The sequence below is a fragment of the Ranitomeya imitator genome, chromosome 5 (genome assembly GCF_032444005.1).
Source record: "Ranitomeya imitator isolate aRanImi1 chromosome 5, aRanImi1.pri, whole genome shotgun sequence".
Taxonomy (NCBI): domain Eukaryota; kingdom Metazoa; phylum Chordata; class Amphibia; order Anura; family Dendrobatidae; genus Ranitomeya; species Ranitomeya imitator.
The window spans coordinates 278,618,531-278,643,845 of NC_091286.1; the positions used below are offsets into that span (position 1 = coordinate 278,618,531).

The 25,315-nt window shown below is 41.6% G+C and overlaps 1 protein-coding gene across 7 annotated transcripts in view; it reads right to left on the bottom strand.

Annotated features, from left to right (window-relative positions):
- The window catches only part of ROS1 (ROS proto-oncogene 1, receptor tyrosine kinase), a 416,131-nt gene that overhangs the window by 312,304 nt on the left and 78,512 nt on the right, over positions 1 to 25,315 (bottom strand). For 6 of the 7 annotated variants that reach the window (XM_069726196.1, XM_069726195.1, XM_069726193.1 and 3 more), the window contains exons 13-14: positions 16,252 to 16,433; positions 2,568 to 2,759 (exon numbers count right to left, since the gene is read on the bottom strand). In XM_069726196.1, the coding sequence (XP_069582297.1) occupies positions 2,568 to 2,759; positions 16,252 to 16,433 (374 nt within the window). The remainder of the gene's footprint in view (positions 1 to 2,567; positions 2,760 to 16,251; positions 16,434 to 25,315) is intronic. The other variant, XM_069726197.1, reaches the window with a different exon arrangement.

Consider the following 25,315-nt stretch of genomic DNA (forward strand, 5'->3'; position numbering starts at 1 on the left):
CCAGAATTCCCACCCATCGTTGACCCTGTCACTTGATCGTGGGTCACCGATTGGTTGGCATGACAACCAGAGGTCTCCAGCAGACCTCTATGGTTGTCACTGCCAGATTGCTATGAGTGCCGCCCGGTGGTCAACGCTCATAGCAAGTGAGCAATTCTGCTACATACAGGCGATCTGATCATTGCCTGTATATAGCAGAGCCGATCGGATTATGGTAGCTTCTAGTCTTCCATGGAGACTATTGAAACATGCCAAAAGTAAAAAAAAATGTTTTAAAAAATATTTTAAAAAATGAAAAAATATTAAAGTTTGAATCACCACCCTTTCACCCCATTAAAAATAAAACAGTAAAAAAAGCAAACATAAACATATGGAATCATAGCATTCAGAATCGCCCAATCTATTAGTATAAAAAAATAATTAACCTGATCGCTAAATGGCGTGACGAGAAAAAAGTAAAAACATCAGAATTATGTTTTTTTGGTTGCCGCAATATTGCATTAAAATGCAATAACGGGCGATCAAAAGATTGTATCTGCACCAAATTAGTATCATTAAAAACATTAGCTCGGCATGCAAAAAATAAGCCCTCTACCAACCCCAGATCACAAAAAATGGAGACGCTACAGGTATCGGAATATGGCGCATTGTTTTGCTTTTAAACAAAGTTTGGAATGTTTTTCACCACTTAAATAAAAAAGAACCTATACATGTTTGGTGTCTATCATCAGAATCATAATGGCAGATCAGTTTTAGCATTTAGTGAACATGGTAAAAAATAACAACTGTGGGGTTGCACTTTTTTGCAATTTTACCGCACTTGGATCTTTTTTCCCGCTTTCCAGTACATGATATGTTAAAACCAATGGTGTCATTCAAAAGTACAACTCGTCCTGCAAAAAACAAGCTCTCATATGGCCAGTTTGACTAAAAAAATAAAAATGTTATGGCTCTGGAAAGAAAGGGAGAGATGTTATTTAGTGCGTTCGCAGCCCATGGTCCACCGTGCAGGAGAGAACCTGCTGCTGGCAAATGGCGGCCCTATATGGCGGTAGAAACGAACTCTGTTACTTCACAGAGTCGCCTAAAGAATGCACCGTGTCCTGTTAAACTCACAGGAGTACACAGCAACTGCTGAGCAGATAGCAGTTTGTGGTTACGCAATCAAAGAGGCAATCATACAATCTCCTCACCGGAGGAGACGGTATTCTAGGGGCTTATTTCAGCCGGGGCCCTGAATCCATACACACAATCTCCTCACCGGAGGTGCTGGTATTCTAGGGGCTTATTTTAGCCGGGTCCCTGAACACATATACACGTAACCACACTGGCGCAAAGCACATCACTTAGATTTGATACTAGCGCATGGCCGTGCGGCCATGTGAACCTTTTAAAGCTGCAGCAAGTACAGGACCTTCCTAGAAGGACCAATGAGAGGCTGTCACAGAGCCTGAGCAACTTCAGGACCTTCCTGGAGAACCAATGAGTTTTGCTGCAGTATCTAAGCATGTGACCCTCGATCTCCAATGAGAGATCTTACCCTGGGCATGCTCAGAAGGGGAAAAGCAGGACTTAGTCCCAAAAGCGTCTGCTCGCCACTGCCCAGCACTGGCCTCAATGGCAGAAGCTTGAAAAGCAGCAGTAACCCTTTGCACAGAGTGAGACACTGGGACCGACGTCTCCACTGAGCAGGCTCCATGGCGGCTGGAGAAGAATAGGAGACTGCAGCGGAGATGGCCCGAGATTCCCCCTGTGCAGAGGCGGGAACTCGACCCCTAACACACAAAGCTTTGGAAATCTTTCCCAATGTCTGCAAGAACGTGCAAACATGTAATTTTAGCACATTTATTACTGAACTAACCTATATAAGGCAGGCAATTAGGCTTAATGGGAAAGTTACAAGTGCTTCTCATAAAATTAGAATATCATCAAAAACTTAATTAATTTCAGTTCTTCAATACAAAAACTGAAACTCATATATTAGATAGAGTCATTACAAACAGAGTGACCTATTTCAAGTGATTATTTATGTGAATCTTGATGATCATGGCTTACAGCCATAAATTACAAAAATTATCTTTTTAATGATGTTCTAATTTTGTGAGAGGCACATGTACTTTATCACATATGTGGACCAGGTTCCATTTCACCAATATCACATTAATTTAAAGAGGTTATAATGGTTAAAAAAATGATACTATATCCTTAGGAAAGCCCACCAATATGTGGGGGTTTGACTATTAGCACTCCTATAGATCAGCAGGTTGAAAAGAAGATGGCACTGGCGGAGTACTGCAGGCTCTTCTGTTGTGTTCATCTGCACACTGTCTGCATAGTAGTGGCCATACGGCCATCACAGCGTTGTGCCATTGAAAGAAATGGGTCAATGCTCCAATACTCAGGACAGTTACTACTATGGCTGCTTCCATCATCTGATTTTGACAGTCTGTCCTACAAATAGGTTATCAATATTCCGAAACTTAAAAAACCCCTTTCAAATAAAAGAGAAAGGTCTATTGATGGAGAGATGCATGGGCAGATGAACAATATAATAAAAATGCATTTACCTGTAAATTGGAAAAGAACGTTAGGTTCTGTATAATCACATGATCCTGTCCATTCAGTCTGCTGCTCTCCACGGAGTAGCCCGTGCTCCAATATAAGAAAGCATTGACAGAGTCCACAGCCAAGTCGTTCACTAGGTATGTGATATCTTTAACTGTTTCCGTAGAATGTGTCCTAAGGGATGTTCGGTAAATCTGTTACCAGAAGATGATAATTAGTCATTGCTAGGAAAACTGTTTTCCCACATTAACATACAGTATTATATAAATTTAAAGTGGTTATCTCATTTTGTGAAGTAGGAGTCTCTTGCTTGACTGAGAGTTGGTTCCAGTGGTGCTGGCCTGGTTGGCCCTCTCTACCAACCCATTCGTCTTAGGATGATATGCAGAGGAGAGATTTAGTGCTGCAGTGACAAATGGAGAATTTACAGTGTGCTCCAGCAATCTAACCAGTATCAGTTCAGTGCTTACAAGCTCTACTGGAAAAAGCTTGTAAGCACTGCTCATGTTTGGCCATCACTGATAGACCAGTTGCCGGTGACCTAGACAATGAGCAGTAAGCAATACAACTTTCTGTACTTTAGAAAAGAGATGATTTTTAAGTAAATTCCAGCATTGCTAGTTGTTACAGACTGTTAGAAAGACATGCCAACTATCCAATGATTCAAGAGTTGACAGAACATACATTTACATTTTCCCAAACCACCACCACAGCATGATACTGCTTTGCAAAATCATTCTTGACACATGCACATATAAATAGAGCATTGTATCATTGCTTAGACAATGAAGATACTGTATATTAGTGCACATGCTACATGTAGTTATGTCTCATCATGAGTCATCTGGACAGTGCTGTCCATGTGAAGAGTTATGTGAAGAGTCCAAGACCCTCCCAACTTGATGGTTGAACTACAAGTAAGGATATTCAGCTCTGACGACATCTGACAAACTGAGGTCAGTACACCTTGTTTCACTGTGAATGTGCCATATCTGGCATGTAATGACATATCCCGGCCAGTAGGGTAGTAGGACTTTATAAGTCATTGAAACAAGGCAACAAAACCAGACAACTACACATTTATTACGTTGAAGATGTCCACACTTTAATAACTGTTGTCTCAAACACACTGCAGAACACAGGATAATTGTTACATGCACCAGCCATGGCAGTCTATAGCCACTCGTACTCTCAGGGCATACTTCTACGTTGACATAGTTCTTATTCAGAGCAAGAGTAAGATCCAGTGATAACGGTTATAGCTTCCACACTATCATTGTTTCCCTTTTTCTTCCTAAATAAGGATGGACAAACCCATGGATATTCGTCTCCGTTGGGTTTGGGTACCAGAACGGTAGTCAAACTCAAACCTGAACCCAGACCCCAACATTAATTGGCTCCCACCCTGTCATCTTCGTGACAGCATTAGAAACACCGGCTCTGATCAGAGGCGTGGTATATCTCGATTTTTCCAAAGCGTTTGATACCGTGCCGCACAAGAGGTTGGTACACAAAATGAGAATGCTTGGTCTGGGGGAAAATGTGTGTAAATGGGTTAGTAACTGGCTTAGTGATAGAAAGCAGAGGGTGGTTATAAATGGTATAGTCTCTAACTGGGTCGCTGTGACCAGTGGGGTACCGCAGGGGTCAGTATTGGGACCTGTTCTCTTCAACATATTCATTAATGATCTGGTAGAAGGTTTACACAGTAAAATATCGATATTTGCAGATGATACAAAACTATGTAAAGCAGTTAATACAAGAGAAGATAGTATTCTGCTACAGATGGATCTGGATAAGTTGGAAACTTGGGCTGAAAGGTGGCAGATGAGGTTTAACAATGATAAATGTAAGGTTATACACATGGGAAGAAGGAATCAATATCACCATTACACACTGAATGGGAAACCACTGGGTAAATCTGACAGGGAGAAGGACTTGGGGATCCTAGTTAATGATAAACTTACCTGGAGCAGCCAGTGCCAGGTAGCAGCTGCCAAGGCAAACAGGATCATGGGGTGCATTAAAAGAGTTCTGGATACACATGATGAGAGCATTATACTGCCTCTGTACAAATCCCTTGTTAGACCGCACATGGAGTACTGTGTCCAGTTTTGGGCATCGGTGCTCAGGAAGGATATAATGGAACTAGAGAGAGTACAAAGGAGGGCAACAAAATTAATAAAGGGGATGGGAGAACTACAATACCCAGATAGATTAGTGAAATTAGGATTATTTAATCTAGAAAAAAGACGACTGAGGGGTGATCTAATAACCATGTATAAGTATATAATGGGACAATACAAATATCTCGCTGAGGATCTGTTTATACCAAGGAAGGTGATGGGCACAAGGGGGCATTCTTTGCGTCTGGAGGAGAGAAGGTTTTTCCACCAACATAGAAGAGGATTCTTTACTGTTAGGGCAGTGAGAATCTGGAATTGCTTGCCTGAGGAGGTGGTGATGGCGAACTCAGTCGAGGGGTTCAAGAGAGGCCTGGATGTCTTCCTGGAGCAGAACAATATTGTATCATACAATTATTAGGTTCTGTAGAAGGACGTAGATCTGGGGATTTATTATGATGGAATATAGGCTGAACTGGATGGACAAATGTCTTTTTTCAGCCTTACTAACTATGTTACTATGTTACTATGTTACTATGTAACCTTACTGATGTTACTGTCAGTCACAGCGCTCCGGTCTCCATTCTGTCACACACAGGACAGCGTGTGAGCCAGCAGCTGTCACCGGCAGTGAAAAGATTACCGCCGGTCAAGTGTTAACTGATGACTACTGCTTTCATCATCGTACGCCTGGTCTCGCTGATATCAGCAAGAGCAGGCATATGCTGATGAGAGTATTCACCAGCCAGCGCCTGTGCATAGTAAGAAATATGTCAATGAGATATATAATTAGTGCATTGCATGTGTAGCTTACTGTACATGTAGTTAGCTAATAAAAAGAATAAAATAAAATACATGGCTTGGGATCCCCTTATTTTTTAACAACCAGCTGAGGGAAAGCAGGCAGCTGTGGGCTGGTGTTATTATTCTGGGAAGGGGCCAATATCCATAAAGGTCCCCAGGCTATTAATATCAACTCTGTAATGAAAAGTAATAAATACACACACACACACACAGACAGAAAAGTCATTTAATTTAAAAAGAACACTTCTTCACTTTCTCATTTATTAACATGAAAATAAAAATAAAAAATCACCATTGTACACACCTGCCCACCAATAATCCATAATGATGATATCTCATGACAATCCCCAACTCTGCTATATCTGGTTGCATTGCTGAGCGGTGACATCAGTAATGCAACCAATCAGCCTGGCAACGCAGCTCAGACTACAATGAGCATGTGAACGCAGTTGCGTGTGACCGCCATTGTCGTCATTAAGCTTATCGCCGGTCATTTGCAGTCATGTTCTCATGCTAAGCACAGTGTGATCTGGCTGTCTTACTGAGCAGTAAATATTACTGAGGCCACTGCTGAGCAATGCAACCAGATGTAGCAGAGTTGGGGCTCGTTGTGGGACATTAGCATTATGGATTATCGGCGGACAAGTGAGGATTATTTTATTTTTATGTTAATAAATGGGAAAAAGATTTTATCATAGACTGTTTTGTTCAATTAAAGGACTTTTATCTGTGTGTCTTGATTACTTTTCCCTACGGGGTTAGTAATGGGGGTGTAAGATAGATGTCTCTCCATTACTAACCTCTGGGCCTGATGTAAGCTGACATCAACCCCAAGACATCAACCCCAAAATGGCCAAAGTCCATGTACATGGTCCATGCACAGACTCTAGGTGTCCAGTACGGACCCCAAACTTTACTGTTCGGGTTCGTCCATCTCTATTCCTAAACAATCTCCTCATCGGTTTTCTCTCTTTCTCTCTGCTACTGCCATCTTCTGCTCTCTAACAGGCATGAAACTTTTCTATGCTGCCACCTGCTTCTTAGTCACAGGCAAAACACATACTGGAGAGATTTAGAACATATAGGGGGAAACAGAAGACAAAACTCCACAGAGTATAAACATATGGCTTACCCAGTAGCAACACAAGGCAAAGCATAGGATATTTATTACAATTAAATAAATGACTGTGTCAACTCACTGTTTTAAATAGTGATTGTCCCCCCTTAACTCTTGAACTGAATGTCATCACTCATATTGGCATATTCGATAGAGCGAACAGTACTGGAATTTCATTTTCGATACAATGCGAAAATACACAGGACCAGTAGAGAGAGCTTTTGTAAGCTGGAGTCACACTAAATCGGTCCGATTCTCACTGCCGAGAATCTGACCAGTGTCATGCGAGTACAATCCGATTTTTCACACCTAGCATCCGATTTACATCAGAATGCAGTGCGATTGCTATCGGACTGCCATGCAATTTTAACATGAGCTTTTACACAGAGCAATTCTTTATGTCACTTACACATCGTTTTCAAAAGAAATATTCTTAAAAACACACATATAATACAGTGGGGTATCTATTCTATCGTAACCTGTCACGCTCTGATTTTACTGTTCGCGGCACATAAATTGATGGCTTTTATTTTATCTATCTATATATACAGTGGGTAGGAAAGCATTCAGAACCCTTTAAATTTTTCACTCTTTGTTTTATTGCAGCCAGTTGGTAAATTCAAAAAAGTTCATTTTTTTCTCATTCATGTACACTCTGCACCCCATCTTGACTGAAAAAAAACAGAAATGTAGTTTTTTGTGCAAATTTAATAAAAAAGAAAAACTGAAATATCACATGGTTATAAGTATTCAGACCCTTTGACAGACACTCATATTTAATTCACATGCTGTCCATTTCCTTGTGATCCTCCTTGAGATGGTTCTACTCCTTTATTGGAGTAACCCCTTGACCGGAGCTTTTTTTCGTTTTTGCATTTTCGTTTTTCGCTCCCCTCCTTCCTGGAGCCATAACTTTTTTATTTTTCAGTCAATATGGCAATGTGAGGGCTTATTTTTTGCGGGACGAGTTGTACTTTTGAACAATATCATTGGTTTTACCATGTTGTGAACTAGAAAATGGGGAAAAAAATTCCAAGTGCGGTGAAATTGCAAAAAAAGTGCAATCCCACACTTGTTTTTTGTTTAGCTTTTTTCTAGGTTCTCTAAATGCTAAAACTGACCTGCCATTATGATTCTCTAGGTCATTACAAGTTCATAGACACCAAACATGTCTAAGTTCATAGGTTCATTTTTATCTAAGTGCTAAAAAGAATTTCCAAACTTTGCTTAAAAAATAAAGAAATTGCACAATTTTCTGAGACCCGTAGCGTCTCCAATTTTCGTGATCTGTGGTTGGATGAGGGCGTATTTTTTGTGTGCCGAGCTGGCATTTTTAATTATACCATTTCGGTGCAGATGCGTTATTGCATTTTAATGCAATGTCACAGCGACCAAAAAAACAATTCTGGCATTTTGAATTTTTTCCTCTCTACGCTGTTTAGCGATCAGGTTAATTCTTTCTTTTATTCATAGATCAGGCAATTCTGAATGCTGCGATACCAAATCTGTGTAGGTTTGATTTTTCTTTTACTGTTTTATTTTGAATGAGGGAATGTTTTTTATTTTAAAAACATTTTTTTTTACTTTTGCCATGATTCAATAGCCTTCATGGGAGGCTAGAAGCTGGCATAGCTTGATCGGCTCTGCTACATTGGGGCGATGTCTATATAGTTTTTATTGCCTCAGCTGAATGATTTACACTGCTAGCCAGCATAAGTACATGTGGGGATTCCCTAGCAACCAGGCAGCCCCCACATGTACTTATGCTGGCTAACAGACGTAAATCATTCAGCTGCGGCAATAAAAACTAAATTTCCAAGCACTAAAAAATACTCAGAGGACACCCGAGCGTGCTCGGGAAATCTCGAGTAATGAGTATATTCGCTCATCACTATTAGGTACCACCAAAATCTACCCAAGAACATGTAAAACTCTATGGATGAGCAACAAAATACCAATACATTTATGGAAACATTTTTGGAGGGTTAGATACCACTGAAATGCACCCAAGAAGATATAATGCTCATAATAGCGAAAAAAAAGTAGACAACTTTTTTTAAGGTTAGATACCACTGAAACTACCCAAGAACATGTAATACTTTTATCGCAGGTTTAACGTGACAGAGAGGAGCCAGAAGGCTGTAGCATCTGATTTCTCCTACTCCTGCACTGTTTAGAAGCACTTCACCTTCATATTAAAGGGTGAAGGTTTCCTTTAGTAGTGCAGGGGTTAATCTGCTCAGTTGAGAGCTATTGAAGTTCTCCTGCATTAAGTCTCTCAGCTATTCACTGTTATCCACTCCCATCTCCTATTTAATCTGAGCCCTAGCTAGCACTCATTGCCAGAGATAGCTTATTCTGCATAGTTAGGAGATAGTGGTTTGTGGTTGTTTTTTGAGAAGGCGTTTGGTGGATTTATATGAAACTGTTGCTAGGTTTTATAATAATAATAATATAATAATAATCTTTATTTAAATAGCACCAACATATTCCGCAGCGCTTTACAGTTTAACAGTTTCAAACACAAAAGTCATAAGTAACAACGTTAACAATACAATAATTAAAGCAAAATAAGACGACCCTGCTCGTGAGAGCTTACAATCTACAATGAGGTGGGGGAGATGCAAAGTACAGGTGTGTATTTACAATGATGTATTTACAATCATGGTCCAGCCATCTTCAGGGGTTGGGGAATAGATGGGGATAGTGAATGGGCTACACACACACACAAACATAAAATGACTTTGATTAGTGAACGTGATAGGCCGCTCTGAACAAATGTGTTTTGAGCGAGCGCCTAAAACTATGCAAATTATGGATGGTCCTAATATCTTGGGGTAGAGCATTCCAGAGGATTGGCGCAGCACGGGAGAAGTCTTGGAGTCGGGAGTGGGAGGTACGGGTTAGTGCAGAGGTTAATCGAAAGTCATTTGCAGAGCGCAGTGGTCTGTTAGGCTGATAGACAGAAATGAGGGAGGAGATGTAAGGGGGTGCCGCACTGTGGAGAGCTTTGTGGGTGAGAACAAGTACTTTGAATTGTATCCTGTAATGAATGGGTAGCCAGTGTAACGACTGGCGAAGAGCGGACGCGTCCGAGTAACGATTAGCCAGATGGACGACCCTGGCTGCTGCATTAAGGATGGACTGGAGAGGGGAAAGTCGAGTGAGGGGGAGGCCAATTAATAGAGCGTTACAGTAGTCCAGGCGGGAGTGGATCAGGGCGACAGTGAGGGTTTTAGCTGTCTCCATGGTGAGAAAAGGGCGGATTCTAGAGATGTTCTTTAGGTGTAAGCGGCACGAGCGGGCAAGAGATTGTATATGGGAGGTGAAGGAGAGATCGGAGTCAAACATAACACCCAGACAGCGCGCCTGCTGCCGGGGTGTTATTATGGTGCCACCCACGGAGAGGGAAATGTCAGATTTAGGGAGGTTAGTAGATTGTGGGAGCAGAAGAAGTTTTGGGTGTGTGCTAATTCTCCTCCTTCCCCTACTTTGGTTTTACCCCATCCTCCACTCCACGGTGTTTACCTCAGTTGTTTGTGGTAGTATATTTGAATTATTGCTATTTTCCTTTCTCCCTGTTTGTATTACCTTGTTAGTCTTGATGATGTATTACAGTATACCACTACTCTTCTCTTCCCTGGGTGGGAGAAGGGTACAGAGTGAGAGTGGATTCAAGAGCTAAGACAAGGTACATGGCCCCGCCGTCCTCACGGGGAACAAAGCGAGCAAGGGCACACCTAGCATTAGAGACAGGGAAGAAGCCCCTGGTCCTGGAAAACCTGGCAGAGTCTTGACAACTCTAGAGATGAGCAATATAATACCTATAAATGTTTGAACAACTTTTTTGGAGGGTTAGATATCAACGACATCACCCAAGAACATGTAAAACTCTAAGAATGAGCAATAAAATACCAATCCATTTTCAAACAATTTCTTGGAGGGTTATATACCACCAAAATCATCCCAAGAATATTTAAAACTCTATTGATGAGCAATATAATACCGATACATTTTTAAACGCTATTTTGGAGTGTTGAATATCACCGAAATGTACCGCATACCACATGATACTCTATGGATGAGTAATTGAATCCAGATAAAATTTTGATCTTTTTTTGGAGGGTTAGATATCATAGAAATTTACCCCAAACTAAGGAATAGTGTATATCAGAGAAGTTTAACCCAGCCGCATTTTTAACGCATTTTTTTGAGTTTAATATGTCACCATAATGCACCAATAACCGCGTTAAACTGTATGGATGCCTAATTATATCCAGAAATTAATTTGAAAAGCAAACATTTTGAAAATGTAGTTTATATACTTTTACACTCATAAAGGCTTTGCACAAAATTATAAGGAGGGTCATCCAAGGACCCTTGAAAGGCAATAACTGGCGGGCCTCATTCAAATATTTTTAAAGTGTAGTCGCTGTACTCCTACACTCATAAAGGCTTTGCACAAAGTAGAAAGCCAGGAAAAAATTATAAGGAGGGTAATAGAGTAATGCTCTTCACATGTCTTCTTCTCCTTCCTCAGGTGGCTCTGGGAAATTGGCCGGATCCAGACCATGGGCTCCTGCCACCTCTGAAGTCAGTCAGGAGACTTGCATGGTTCTTCCATATTTGTGACCCACTAAGCACGTTACACTATATGGATGACTAACTGAAAACAGCCAAACATTTGAACACTTTTTTCTTAGTGTTATATACCACGTAAATGTACCCTAGACCACAGAATAGTGCATGTCTGAGAAATTGAACCCAGAAAAAGGTTTTAAACTCTTTTTTGTATTGTTAGATATTATATAAATCTAACCCACACTACGGAATACTGTATGAGTAAGTAATTGAACACAGAAACAAATGTCAGAGATTGACAGCGGCATTTAACATGCTAACAGCCGCAGGCAGATCAGCTATCATTTGCCGGAAAAGGAGGACACACGACATATGGCGTGTGTATATATATATATATATATATATATATATATATATATATATACACGTCATAAGTCGTGACGGAGTAATAAGCTCCCATTTATTTCTATGTAAGATGGGCAAACAATGTAGCACAGTTGTACTTGACAGTTGTACTTGTTTTCGTCGCCCTGCATGTAGTAGTAATTCACATGTTGGCCAAGGAAGGCAGAGATGGGAATCAATTCTTGTAGATGTCCATTTTTAGTAGTTTTCCAGGCATGTGAATGAATATGGCATATTGCAACATTTCCACATGCATGTATATGATAGTGGACTCACAAGAACAGACCAAACTGGAGAGTGACTAATCACTAATGCCCTAGTGACTTTATATATTCACAGAGGAATGCCTATCCAAGAGGCTATAGTATTAGTGATACTGCTTGCTAGAGAAAACACAGCATGTTATAGCATGTGGAATGTCTGTTATATATGCACAAGTGGTAATGTAATGTCAGGCTGTAGAGCTGTATAAAAAAACAGTACAAAATAAATGCATAATAGTTATTTTATAGTCCCGTAATGGGAGTCTAAGAATGTACTGACTTTCAATAATGGTGTTAAAGAAAAAAATCCCAAAAAGGATAATAATCTCCAAAATAATAAACATACAGATTTAGTATTTCAAAAACCATTGCTTAAAAAGTTACTGTAAAGAGCTGGGCAGTAGAATGCAAAAATAGAAGATTCATGGCACCACTACCATGAACATGCACCACTAACCACCCATCTTTCTAAAGTAGGTTTTAACTAGAGGCAGAAAAAAAAGCCTCATGTTTCTTTACCTGTGCAACGATAGTGGTATCTAATCTATGTGTTTTTTGGGGCTCGTGCACATGACTGTAAAAATCAAGAGTCATTTTGATGAATGTCACTCAACCCCATGTTAGTCGATGAGGTTGTGCACATGTCCGACTTTTTTTTTCCCTCTGACCGAGTGGTCGGAGGAATAAAATTGCAACCTGTATGATTTGCCTCTGAATTGGATGGCAGTCACCCATTCTTGTCTATGGGTCCATTGAAACCATTGGACTGCACTCGGATAACATCCAATTTTCATAGACTAAATGGAGAAGATTTTTTTTCTAATAATAATAATAATAATAATAACCTTTATTTATATAGCGCCAACATATTCCGCAGCGCTTTACAGTTTAACAGTTTCAAACACAACAGTCATAGGTAACAATGTTAACAATACAATAATAAAGCAAAATAAGACGACCCTGCTCGTGAGAGCTTACAATCTACAATGAGGTGGGGGAGATGCAAAGCACAGGTGTGTATTTACAATGATGTATTTACAATGATGGTCCAGCCATCTTCAGGGGGTGGGGGATAGATGAAGAGAGTGAATGGGCTACACACACACACAAACATAAAATGACTGATTAGGGAACGTGATAGGCCGCTCTGAACAAATGAGTTTTGAGCGAGCGCCTAAAACTATGCAAGTTGTACTTTAATTCTCCACATCCGAGAATATCGGACAAGAGTCTGAGCAGAGTGTGATTAGCATAATCAGACCCATTTTCTTCGATGAGAGAAAATCGGTCATATGAGCCTAGCCTTAAAAGCAGTGTCCATACATTGTGTTTGTATATACACTGCTCAAAAAATAAAGGTAACACTAAAATACCACATCCTAGATATCACTGAATGAAATATTTCAGTTGCAAATCTTTACTCATTACATAGTGGAATGTGTTGAGAACAATAAAACATAAAAATGATCAATGTAAATCAAAATGAATATCCCATGGAGTCTGTATTTTAATGATATTCAAAATCAAAGTGGAAAATCAAATTATACGCTGATCCAACTTCAGTGTAAATGCCGCAAGAGAAGGAAATAATGCTCAGTAGTATGTGTGCCCTCCACGTGCCTGTATGACCTCCCTACAATGCCTGAGCATGCTCCTGATGAGGTGGCGGATGGTCTCCTGAGGGATCTCCTCCCAGACTTGGACTAAAGCATCCGCCAACTCCTGGACAGTCTGTGGTGCAACATGACGTTGGTGGATGGAGCGAGACATAATGTCCCAGATGTGTTCAATCGGATTCAGGTCTGGGGAATGGGCAGGCCAGTCCATAGCTTCAATGCCTTCATCTTGCAGGAACAGATGAAACACTCCAGTCATATGAGGTCTGGCATTGTCCTGCATTAGGAGGAACCCAGGGCCAACCGCACCAGCATATGGTCTCACAAGGGGTCTGAGGATCTCATCTTGGTACCTAATGGCAGTCAGGCTACCTTTGGCAAGCACATGGAGGGCTGTGCGGCTCTCCAAAGAAATGCCACCCCACACCATTACTGACCCACTGCCAAATCGGTCATGCTGAAGGATGTTGCAGGCAGCAGATCGCTCCCCAAGGCATCTCCAGACTCTGTCATGCCTGTCAAATGTGCTCAGTGTAAACCTGCTTTCATCTGTGAAGAGCATAGGGTGCCGGTGGCGAATATGCCAATCCTGGTGTTCTGTGGCAAATGCCATGCATCCTGCACGGTGTTGGCTGTGAGCACAACCCCGTCTGTGGACGTTGGGCACTCAGACCATTCTCATGGAGTCAGTTTCTAACCGTTTGTGCAGACACATGCACATTTGTGGTCTGCTGGAGGTCATTTTGCAGGGCTCTGGCAGTGCTCCTCCTGTTCCTCCTTGCACAAAGGCGGAGGTAGCGATCCTGCTGCTGGTTTGTTGCCCTCGTACTGCCCCCTCCACGTCTCCTGTGTACTGGCATGTCTCCTGGTAGTGCCTCCAGCCTCTGGACACTACGCTGACAGACACAGCAAACCTTCTTGCCACAGCTTGCATTGATGTGCCATCCTGGATGAGCTGCACTACCTGAGCCCCTTGTGTGGGTTGCAGAGTCCATCTCACACCACGAGTGTGAAAGCACAACCAACATTCAAAAGTGACCAAAACATCAGCCAGAAAGCATTGGTACTGAGATGTGGTTTGTGGTCCCTACCTGCAGAACCACTTCTTTATTGAGTGTGTCTTGATAATTGCCAATAATTTCCATCTGTTGTCTATTCCATTTGCACAACAACATGTGAAATTGATTGTCAAACAGTGTTGCTTCCTAAGTGGACAGTTTGATTTCACAGAAGCTTGATTTACTTGGAGTTATATTCTGTTGTTTAAGTGTTCCCTTTATTTTTTTGAGCAGTGTATTTCACCCTGAAAATGGGCATAGTCCTTAACCCCTTACCGGCATCGGACGTACTATACCGTCCGATGCCGGCTCCCCTGCTTTGATGCAGGGCTCCGCGGTGAGCCCGCACCAAAGCCGGGACATGTCAGCTGTTTTGAACAGCTGACATGTGCCCGTAATAGGCGCGGGCAGAATCGCGATCTGCCCGCACCTATTAACTAGTTAAATGCCGCTGTCAAACGCAGACAGCGGCATTTAACTACCGCTTCCGGCCGGGAGGCCGGAAATGACGTCATCGCCGACCCCCGTCACATGATCGGGGGTCGGCGATGCTTGTGAATGGTAACCACAGAGGTCCTTGAGACCTCTATGGTTACTGATTGCCCGTCGCTGTGAGCGCCACCCTGTGGTCGGCGCTCACAGCACACGTGCAATTCTGCTACATAGCAGCGATCAGCAGATCGCTGCTATGTAGCAGAGCCGATCGTGCTGTGCCTGCTTCTAGCCTCCCATGGAGGCTATTGAAGCATGGCAAAAGTTAAAAAAAAAGTTAAAAAAAATGTGAAAAAAATAAAAAAAACATAAAAGTTTAAATCACCCCCCTTTCGCCCCAATCAAAATAAATCAATAAAAAAAATATCAAATCTACGCATATTTGGTATCGCCGCGCTCAGAATCGCCCGATCTATCAATTAAAAAAAAGTATTAACCTGATCGCTAAACAGCGTAGCGGGAAAAAAATTCGAAACGCCAGAATTACGTTTTTTTGGTCGCCGCGACATTGCATTAAAATGCAATAACGGGCGATCAAAAGAACGTATCTGCACTGAAATGCTATCATTAAAAACGTCATCTCGGCACGCAAAAAATAAGCCCTCAACCGACCCCAGATGATGAAAAATGGAGACGCTACGAGTATCGGAAAATGGCGCAATTTTTTTTTTTTTTTTTTAGCAAAGTTTGGAATTTTTTTTCACCACTTAGATAAAAAATAACCTAGTCATGTTAGGTGTCTATGAACTCGTAATGACCTGGAGAATCATAATGGCAGGTCATTTTTAGCATTTAGTGAACCTAGCAAAAAAGCCAAACAAAAAACCAATGTGGGATTGCACTTTTTTTGCAATTTCACCGCACATGGAATTTTTTTCCCGTTTTCTAGTACACGACATGCTAAAACCAATGATGTCGTTCAAAAGTACAACTCGTTCCGCAAAAAATAAGCCCTCACATGGCCAAATTGACGGAAAAATAAAAAAGTTATGGCTCTGGGAAGGAGGGGAGCGAAAAACGAACACGGAAAAATGAAAAATCCCCCGGTCATGAAGGGGTTAAAGGCTTATCACGTAAAGAAAAGACTACTCCTATCAAAGCATTACAAGAGAAATTCCCGATTCACTGTACATCTATATGAGATTTGTATATGTGTGTAAAAGTTATTGATAGTTAAGTAGAAATAACATTCGGATTCCCCTCAAAAGATGACATCTTATCTCATACCTTGGGGTTTATCTTGTCAGCCCAGTAGATGAATTGTCCAATCCAATCATATGTCAGGGGACCAGCTCGTCTTATCTCAGGTAGATACAGGGCTGAATCCTCAATTGTGTCACTTATCTTCCAAAGATGCACATGACCTGTTTCATTGCTCCAGTAGATGGTGCCATTGTACCAGTCTAGATCTGCAATCAGCATATCAGAGAAAATAAACCTAAAGCTCCAGATGATACAGAATTCCTTCCTAAAATGAATTACAGAGGAAGCAACTATAGTTGGCGGTATATATCAAACAGCCTTCCATTTGCATTACACTAAACTATCATTTAGATTTTAAATACTAAAGAATATTAAGAAAAAACACAACAAATAGAGGTCCCTTAAATATATGTTGTGATCATTTGACCAGTAACGGTATAAATTCTGTAAAAACCCCTAGGCTGTCAAAATCTTTGTGCCCTCCAGGAAACTATTTCCTACAGTTGTGGCCAAAAATATTGACACCCCTGCAATTCTGTCAGATAATAGTCAGTTTCTTCCTGAAAATGATTGCAATCACAAATTCGTTGTTATTATTATCTTAATTTAATTTGTCTTAAATGAAAAAACACAAAAAAGAATTGTCCTAAAGCCAAATTGGATATAATTCCACACCAAACTAAAAAAGGGGTGGACAAAAGTATTGCCACTGTTCGAAAAATCATGTGATACTTCTCTAATTTGTGTAATTAACAGCACCTGTAACTTACCTGGGGCACCTAACAGGTGTTGGCAATAACTAAATCACACTTGCAGCCAGTTGACATGGATTAAAGTTGATTCAACCTCTGTCCTGTGTCCTTGTGTGTATCACATTGAGCATGGAGAAAAGAAAGAAGACCAAAGAACTGTCTGAGGACTTGAGAAACCAAATTGTGAGGAAGCATGAGCAATCTCAAGGCTACAAGTCCATCTCCAAAGACCTGAATGTTCCTGTGTCAACTGGGCGCAGTGTCATCAAGAAGTTTAAAGCCCATGGCACTGTGGCTAACCTCCCTAGATGTAGATGGAAAAGAAAAATTGACAAGAGATTTCAACGCAAGATTGTGCGGATGTTGGATAAAGAACCTCGACTAACATCCAAACAAGTTCAAGCTGCCCTGCAGTCCGAGGGTACAACAGTGTCAACCCGTACTATCCGTCGGCGTCTGAATGAAAAGGGACTGTAGTTTGCCAAAACTTACCTGAAAAAGCCTAAAACGTTTTGGAAGAATGTTCTCTGGTCAGATGAGACAAAAGTAGAGCTTTTTTGGCAAAGGCATCAATATAGAGTTTACAGGAGAAAAAAAAGGCATTCAAAGAAAAGAACACGGTCCCTACAGTCAAACATGGTGGAGGTTCCCTGATGTTTTGGCTTTGCTTTGCTGCCTCTGGCACTGGACTGCTTGACCGTGTGCATGGCATTATGAAGTCTGAAGACTACCAACAAATTTTGCAGCATAATGTAGGGCCCAGTGTGAGAAAGCCTGGTCTCCCTCAGAGGTCATGGGTCTTCCAGCAGGACAATGACCCAAAACACACTTCAAAAAGCACTAGAAAATGGTTTGAGAGAAAGCACTGGAGACTTCTAAGGTGGCCAGCAATGAGTCCAGACCTGAATCCCATAGAACACCTGTGGAGAGATCTAAAAATGGCAGTTTGGAGAAGGCACCCTTCAAATATCAGGGACCTGGAGCAATTTGCCAAAGAAGAATGGTCTAAAATGCCAGCAGAGCATTGTAAGAAACTCATTGATGGTTACCGGAAGCGGTTGTTCGCAGTTATTTTGGTTAAAGGTTGTGCAACCAAGTATTAGGCTGAGGGTGCCAATACTTTTGTCTGGCCCATTTTTGAAGTTTTGTGTGAAATGATCAATGCTTTGCTTTTTGCTTCATTCTCTTTTGTGTTTTTTCATTTAAGACACATTAAATGAAGATAATAATACCAAAGAATTTGTGATTGCAATCATTTTCAGGAAGAAACTGAGTATTATCTGACAGAATTGCAGGGGTGTCAATACTTTTGGCCACAACTGTACATTTAAAAAAAATTGTGATATACCAATTACATTTTATTAAACAGAGCAAAAATTAAATTAATCAAAATTTATTGTAACCCACAAAAGGAAATTTCTAATATCATCCCCGGTCATACGCCTATATATGCTCGTCCCTGTTATGCGAAAGCTTCTACTCGTGAATATTCTATTATAATCTAGAGTTGGCGAGAACTTGCGGCCACTTACCTCTTCCCCACTTCCACTCAGTTCTGGCCACTCACAAAGTTTCCATGCTCGATCACCTAGATACCGCTCCTCTAATGCTCATCAATTTTTGAATAAACTTGTCAACATAATTTCACTGCAGTTTGCTGTAATGTTCACATTGGAGATCAGGTGCCCCAGCTGGACTCCAATGTCAGCTGTCTGGGCTGACACGCTGATTTAATTTTCTTTAAATATGAAATCAATATTATTTTTTAACCATTATTGCAAAGCCCCCAAAAGACATGGAACTCATGCTACACGTGCTTACTATTATGCTTAAAGGTGTTTCCATAGTCACAGTGTGTGACTGCAGACTTGTGAACTTGTGGTACCCCAGGAGTCCAGTTGACACAGTGGCATTGCCTCCCTCACAGGGCGTGATGCCATGCCTGAGAGCAAGAAGGGATTCCCTTAGGAGGTACGCTGGCATAAAACACCTTTTCTGACTCCAGACCAGAAGGGGGAGCTCTAAACCCAGTTTCAGGGTAGCTTCCTTATAAGTTGCGACCTGGAGGCGGGGTTAGAGAGTTGAATGTGAGACAGTGAAGGGAGAGGAAGGATGTGAAAAGAGCCTGGGAGTGGAGATGTGACTAAGCTCACCCCAGGATTGAGTGCAACAGAGCGGACATCAGAGTCCGTGGTTGTGTAGGAACTACAGGCCCCACAGCCAAATCTGGAGGACAGGAGATTACAGGTCTTCTGTCCACAACTGACACCCGAAAGCACAGCCGCATACCAGAGGCCCAGAGTCATCACGAGGGAGTGACACCTGGAAAAGGCTCGAGTTGCCTGCCATGCGGGTGGTGTTTCACTAAGTGGACCAACAGAGAGGAACTTGAGGAGAACTACAAACACCAGGAACCCAAAGAGCAACGCAGTAGAGAGGCTTCTAACCCCAACTGGCTAGGGGAATTCTGAACTGCTCCCAGGATGCTCGGATCTCTAATACCACCTGTTACCTGTGCTCCGGACTGCCCCTACAATTAAAGATAAAGAAACTACAGTCCCTGTGTCCTCCAATTATTCTTGCACCCCAAGGTCCACAACCCCTCATAGACTTGTGACGCCCCAAGGTCCTGGCCATCACAGTGGCATTTCTTTCCCCACGGGGAGAGTGATGTCACGCTTGGAGGCGATGAAAGATAACTTTCACCAGGTAAATCTCACATACAACACATTCACACTCCAGGCCACAATGGGGAGCTCTGAACCCGGATTAAGGGGAGCTTCCTGTTATGATTAGGTGGCCTTGGAGCAGCATGAAAAGACCTTCGCTGGAGCAGTGGTAACTTTACTGACCGCAAACCCTGTTCCTATCACCGCAACTAGAAGTAGCCGTGGGGTGTGCCTAACCAGACCTAGACACCTCGACACAGCCTAAGGACTAAATATCCCTAAAGATGGAAATAGGAAAACTCTCTTGCCTCAGAGTAGATCCCCAAAGGATAGGTAGCCCCCCACAAATAATGACTGTGAGTAGGAGAGGAAAAGACACACGCAGACAGAAAACAGGGATAAGCAAAGGAGGCCACTTCTACCTAGATAGGAAAGGATAGTACAGGATACTATGCGGTCAGCATAAAACACTACTAAATATCCACAGCAGAAAAATACAAAAACTCCACCACCTAACTAAAGATGTGGAGAGTATATCTGCGACTCCAGCGAGTCCAACTAGACTGAGAAAAACATCAGGCACAGTCTAGCAGGAACAAAATAGAAACAAGATAAGCACAGAAAATAAACACACAGCAGTGTGTCTAAAAAATGAAGCAAACACTTATCTGAATTGGCAGCAAGCAGGAGAGGCCAGGCAGAGGACCAACACTTCCAAAGGAACATTGACTACTGGCAAGGACTAATGAGTCCTGCACAGCTAAATACCCCAGTCAAAATTGCAATTAGCAGAACCACCTGTCCAAGACTGCTGCTCAGGAATAACTGCATTACCATCAACAACCACCGGAGGGAGTCCAAGAGCAGAATTCACAACAGCTGTTCTTATATATTCTGGCTGGAGGGGCAGTTAGAGAGCAGTAGCAGTTGGTCCAGAGAGACTAAGGGAGCAGAGAGTGCCCGACAGCAGACTGGAGCAGTGTGGGGATAGGAATGTATTTGGAGCAGTGCAGCCGGAAGTGCTGCAGCTCAAGCATTGAAAGGATTAAGAAAGACGAGCAGATTGTGGAAGAGATTGCAGGAGGGAGAAGCGCAGGAGAATAGAGCCAGTGGAACAGAGCTGAGAACTGGCTACCTCCCTGCCTAGTGCAGATTCCGGTAGCCAGAAGACCGTGGTCGTGCTGAACTATATAGTGGCATAGAGGGCCGGTTTGAGGCAAAGTGGGGCCCTAGGCAAAAGTTTAAAATGGGGCCCCAAATGCTAACAAATTGCACCATCACACAGAAACATTTCGGTTGCAGTTACATGCGCCGATTTCAGGCCACTAAACGAGTGTGATTAACAATATTGAAGTCATTCGCCGCTTGTTTCCGGCCACTTTACACCGGCTGAGGAATAATGATGGGGACAAAATATTCACTAGTAGATCAATCTGTCCACATACAGTACCATCTTAGCAGCATATCTGCAGTTTTCACTGGGCGATGTGCTGCTGAGAACAATGATTTTTGTTGCGGCATAACCAATCCAATCACTCGATGAATATCTTGCATTTTGCATTCCCCCTAGTTCTCCGTATAGTATAATACACTTCCATAGTCCTCCATATAGTATAATGTACTCCCCCTAGTCCTCCATATAGTATAATGTACTCCCTCTAGTCCTCCATATAGTATAACACACTCCCCATAGTCCTCCATATAGTATAATAGACTCCCCATAGTCCTCCATATAGTATAATACACCCCCATAGTCCTCCATAGAGTATAATACACTCCCATAGTCCTCCATAGAGCATAATGCAGTCTCCATTTAGAGTATAATTCTGACCTCATATAGTATAATGCAACCCCCATAGCATATAATGCAGCCCCCCTCATAGAATATAATGCAGTCCCCAGCAGAATATAATACTGTGTGTTTGTAATAAACATATATATATGCGTTACACCGTACATACATAGATACACATACATATACTGTGCATGCAAACACACACAGGCTGTACATACATAGACACAGATACATATACATATACTTTACATGCAAACACACACATACTGTACATACATACACACAGATACACATACCGTACATACATACACACACATACTGTACATATACACACAGATACACATACATATACCGTACATACATACACACAGAAAAGCATACATATACCGTACATGCAAACACACACATATACCATACATACACACAGATACACATACCATCATACTTACCCCTCCGTCACATACAACTGATCTGACAGGCGCTTCTCTTTTACTTTCATTTCTCCTTCCTCACCAGATTGTGAGGAAACCCCCTCCCTCCAGGTAGTCTCCTGTCTCTTGAAGGTCTGTGAAACCTGATATCACAGTTGGATTTCAGAGCTTCAGGGGAGAGGATATAGCTGCACAGATCTCTCAGGCTCATTGTATGTGAATACGTCACATTCAGTAAGGTTGGTATTTTATGTTTTTATTCATCACAATAGTTTATTTAGCTTGTTTTATGAATGTATAGCACAAAATGTGAGGATATTTCATAGAAATAAGGGAGATTTTATAAAAGAAAGTGTGCTGCTCAGGCATATACAGTAGTTCCCTAACATATTCCTTCTCTTGCTTCAGATTATCTGCTGAAATGGAGAGGAAAATGTACAATTTATCCAAACAACTTGATGTTGAGGAAGTAACAAACATGCTGTTAGATGATAGAGACCTCACACTGAATGAGGATTTAGGAGAGGAAAGTGAGATTGATTCTCATGATGAGGTGGAATAATGTGTCCTGGATTCTGAAACAGAGCAAGATGGTGACAGTGGTGAGGATAAAGAAGTTGGATCATATTATATTGGAAAAGATAAAAATACTAAATGGAACAAGAAGCCATTCCAGAAAAAACGTAGGGAACCTTTAAACATTATTACTCACCTTCCTGCAGTAATAGGAACTGCACGTAATGCAAAAACTGCAGTTGAATGCTGGAACAGTATATTTACAGATGACATTCTGGACTCTATTGTCACATATACCAACCAATATATAGACATTATAAAGGACAAGTACATCTGCAACAGAACCATCAAGCCCACAGATTAAATAGAACTGTGTGCTTTTTTTGGATTACTGTACCTTGCAGGAGCTTATAGGGCAAATAGACAAAGTTTGGAGGAACTTTGGGGTAAAGATGGGGATGGAGTTGAAAAATTTAGCCTTGTTATGTCCATAAACAGATTCAAGATTCTAATTCGTTGCCTTCGGTTTGACGACAGAACTACCCGAACCGAACGCAAAACACATGACCGACTTGCTCCAATTCGTGATATATTTCAAAGATTTGTTGTAAACTGTAAACAAAGTTATTACCCTGGGGAGAATCTCACTATTGACGAAATGCTCCCTGGTTTTCGTGGTAGATGTGCCTTTCGTCAATATATTCCATCAAAGCCAAACAAATATGGAATAAAAATTTATGCCCTTGTTGATGCCAGTAAGACCTACACTTACAACCTGGAAGTTTATGCAGGAAAACAACCAGAAGGTCCTTACTGTGTGAGCAACAAACCCATTGATGTTGTAAAAAGACTGGCTGAACCCTTATTTGGATCGGGTCGCAATATTACAGCTGACAATTGGTTTACAAGTTGTGATCTGACTGATTATCTGAAAATTCAGAAGCTGTCATGTGGGAACTGTAAGAAAAAACAAAAGGGAATTGCCGCCACAGTTTGTAAGTGTGAAAGAGAGACAACAGTACAGCAGTATGTTTGCATTCCATAATGGAAAGGCTTTAGTTTCCTATGTACCACATGCCAAAAAAATCGTACTTCTTCTATCAACACTTCATGATGATGCTGCCATGGATCCTGGGACTGGGGCAGAAAAAAACCCGGAGATAATTACATTTTACAATGCCACCAAAGGGGGTGTGGATACAGCAGATCAGATGTGCTCCACTTTCAACGTCAGCAGAAACATCAAACGCTGGCCAATGGTCATATTTTTTGCTATGTTGAATTTGGGTGTATAAATTCACAAGTAATTTATCTTGAAAACAAGCTTGAACCACTCCGTAGACGATTGTATCTGAAAAAATTGGCCCATGAACTAGTACTTGGAGAGCTACGCAGGAGAAGCGTGAAAACAATCGGTATCCCCTCTCGCCTTCAAGTTCAGCTCAAAAGGTTCCGCCCAGAAGATGATGGTGAAAAGTCACCATCTGCACCACCTCACAAAAGAAGGAGATACACCACCTGCCAAACGGAAAGCGGAACCAGAAGGCTTTCAAATTATGAATGTCTCAAATGTCATAAAGCAATTTGCCTGACACATGCAAAAATGGTGTGTAATTCTTGCTATTTGCTCTGCAAGTGTGACTTTTCTGGGGAAACCTCAGCATCTACTTCTGATTGAATATGTTTTTAATAGTACTTAAGGTACCTTAAAATTAAGTTTGTGTTCAAAAATTTTCTTTGTACATTTTTTTGAGAGAGTCGAACTGGGGACTATTTGGCGGGAGTTTTGAAAAGTTTGTATTTCATAGTTATTAGTTTTATGTTAAGTAAATGTTTTTTTTGCAACTGATTATGTGTAGTCTCTTTTATTACATCCCTATGAAGGTCACTGATCACTTTTAGAGCACTGAAATTGCAAACATTAGATATTATAGGTATTTTTCCAGCAGGCGCCTGACAGGCACATTGTATGTGAACTCGTTTGTCCGAATATTGTATGTGACGGAGGGTTACACATACTGTACATACACACCTGCATATACTGAACATACACACAAATATACCGTATATACAAACACACACATATACTATACCTACCGTCATACATACACGTACTATACATACACACACACACACGCATATACTGTACATACACAGACATACCGTACATACATATACCGTATATACAAACATACACATATACTATACATACACACAGATACATATACCATCATACATGCATATACTGTACATACTGTTGTGAATTCTGTTGTCGGGCTCCCTCCTGTGGTCATGAATGGTACTTCGGCTGGTTCTGTCCATGGACTTCCTCTGGTGGGTGTTTCTGAGTTTCCTTCCACAGGTGACGAGGTTAATTCGTTAGCTGGCTGCTCTATTTAGCTCCACTTGGATCTTTGCTCCATGCCACCTTCCAATGTTCCAGTATTGGTCTAGTTCACTCCTGGATCGTTCTTGTGACCTGTCTTCCCAGCAGAAGTTAAGTTCCTGCTTGTTTTTCTTTGGTTTGCTATTTTTCTGTCCAGCTTGCTATTTTTATTGTTGTCTTGCTTGCTGGAAGCTCTGGGACGCAGAGGGAGCGCCTCCGCACCGTGAGTTGGTGTGGACGGTCTTTTTGCACCCTCTGCGTGGTCTTTTTGTAGGTTTTTGTGCTGACCGCAAAGCAACCTTTCCTATCCTCAGTCTGTTCAGTTAGTCGGGCCTCACTTTGCTAAATCTATTTCATCTCTGTGTTTGTATTTTCATCTTTACTCACAGTCATTATATGTGGGGGGCTGCCTTTTCCTTTGGGGAATTTCTCTGAGGCAAGGTAGGCTTTTTTTTTCTATCTGCAGGGCTAGCTAGTTCCTTAGGCTGTGCCGAGTTGCATAGGGAGCGTTAGGAGCAATCCACGGCTATTTCTAGTGT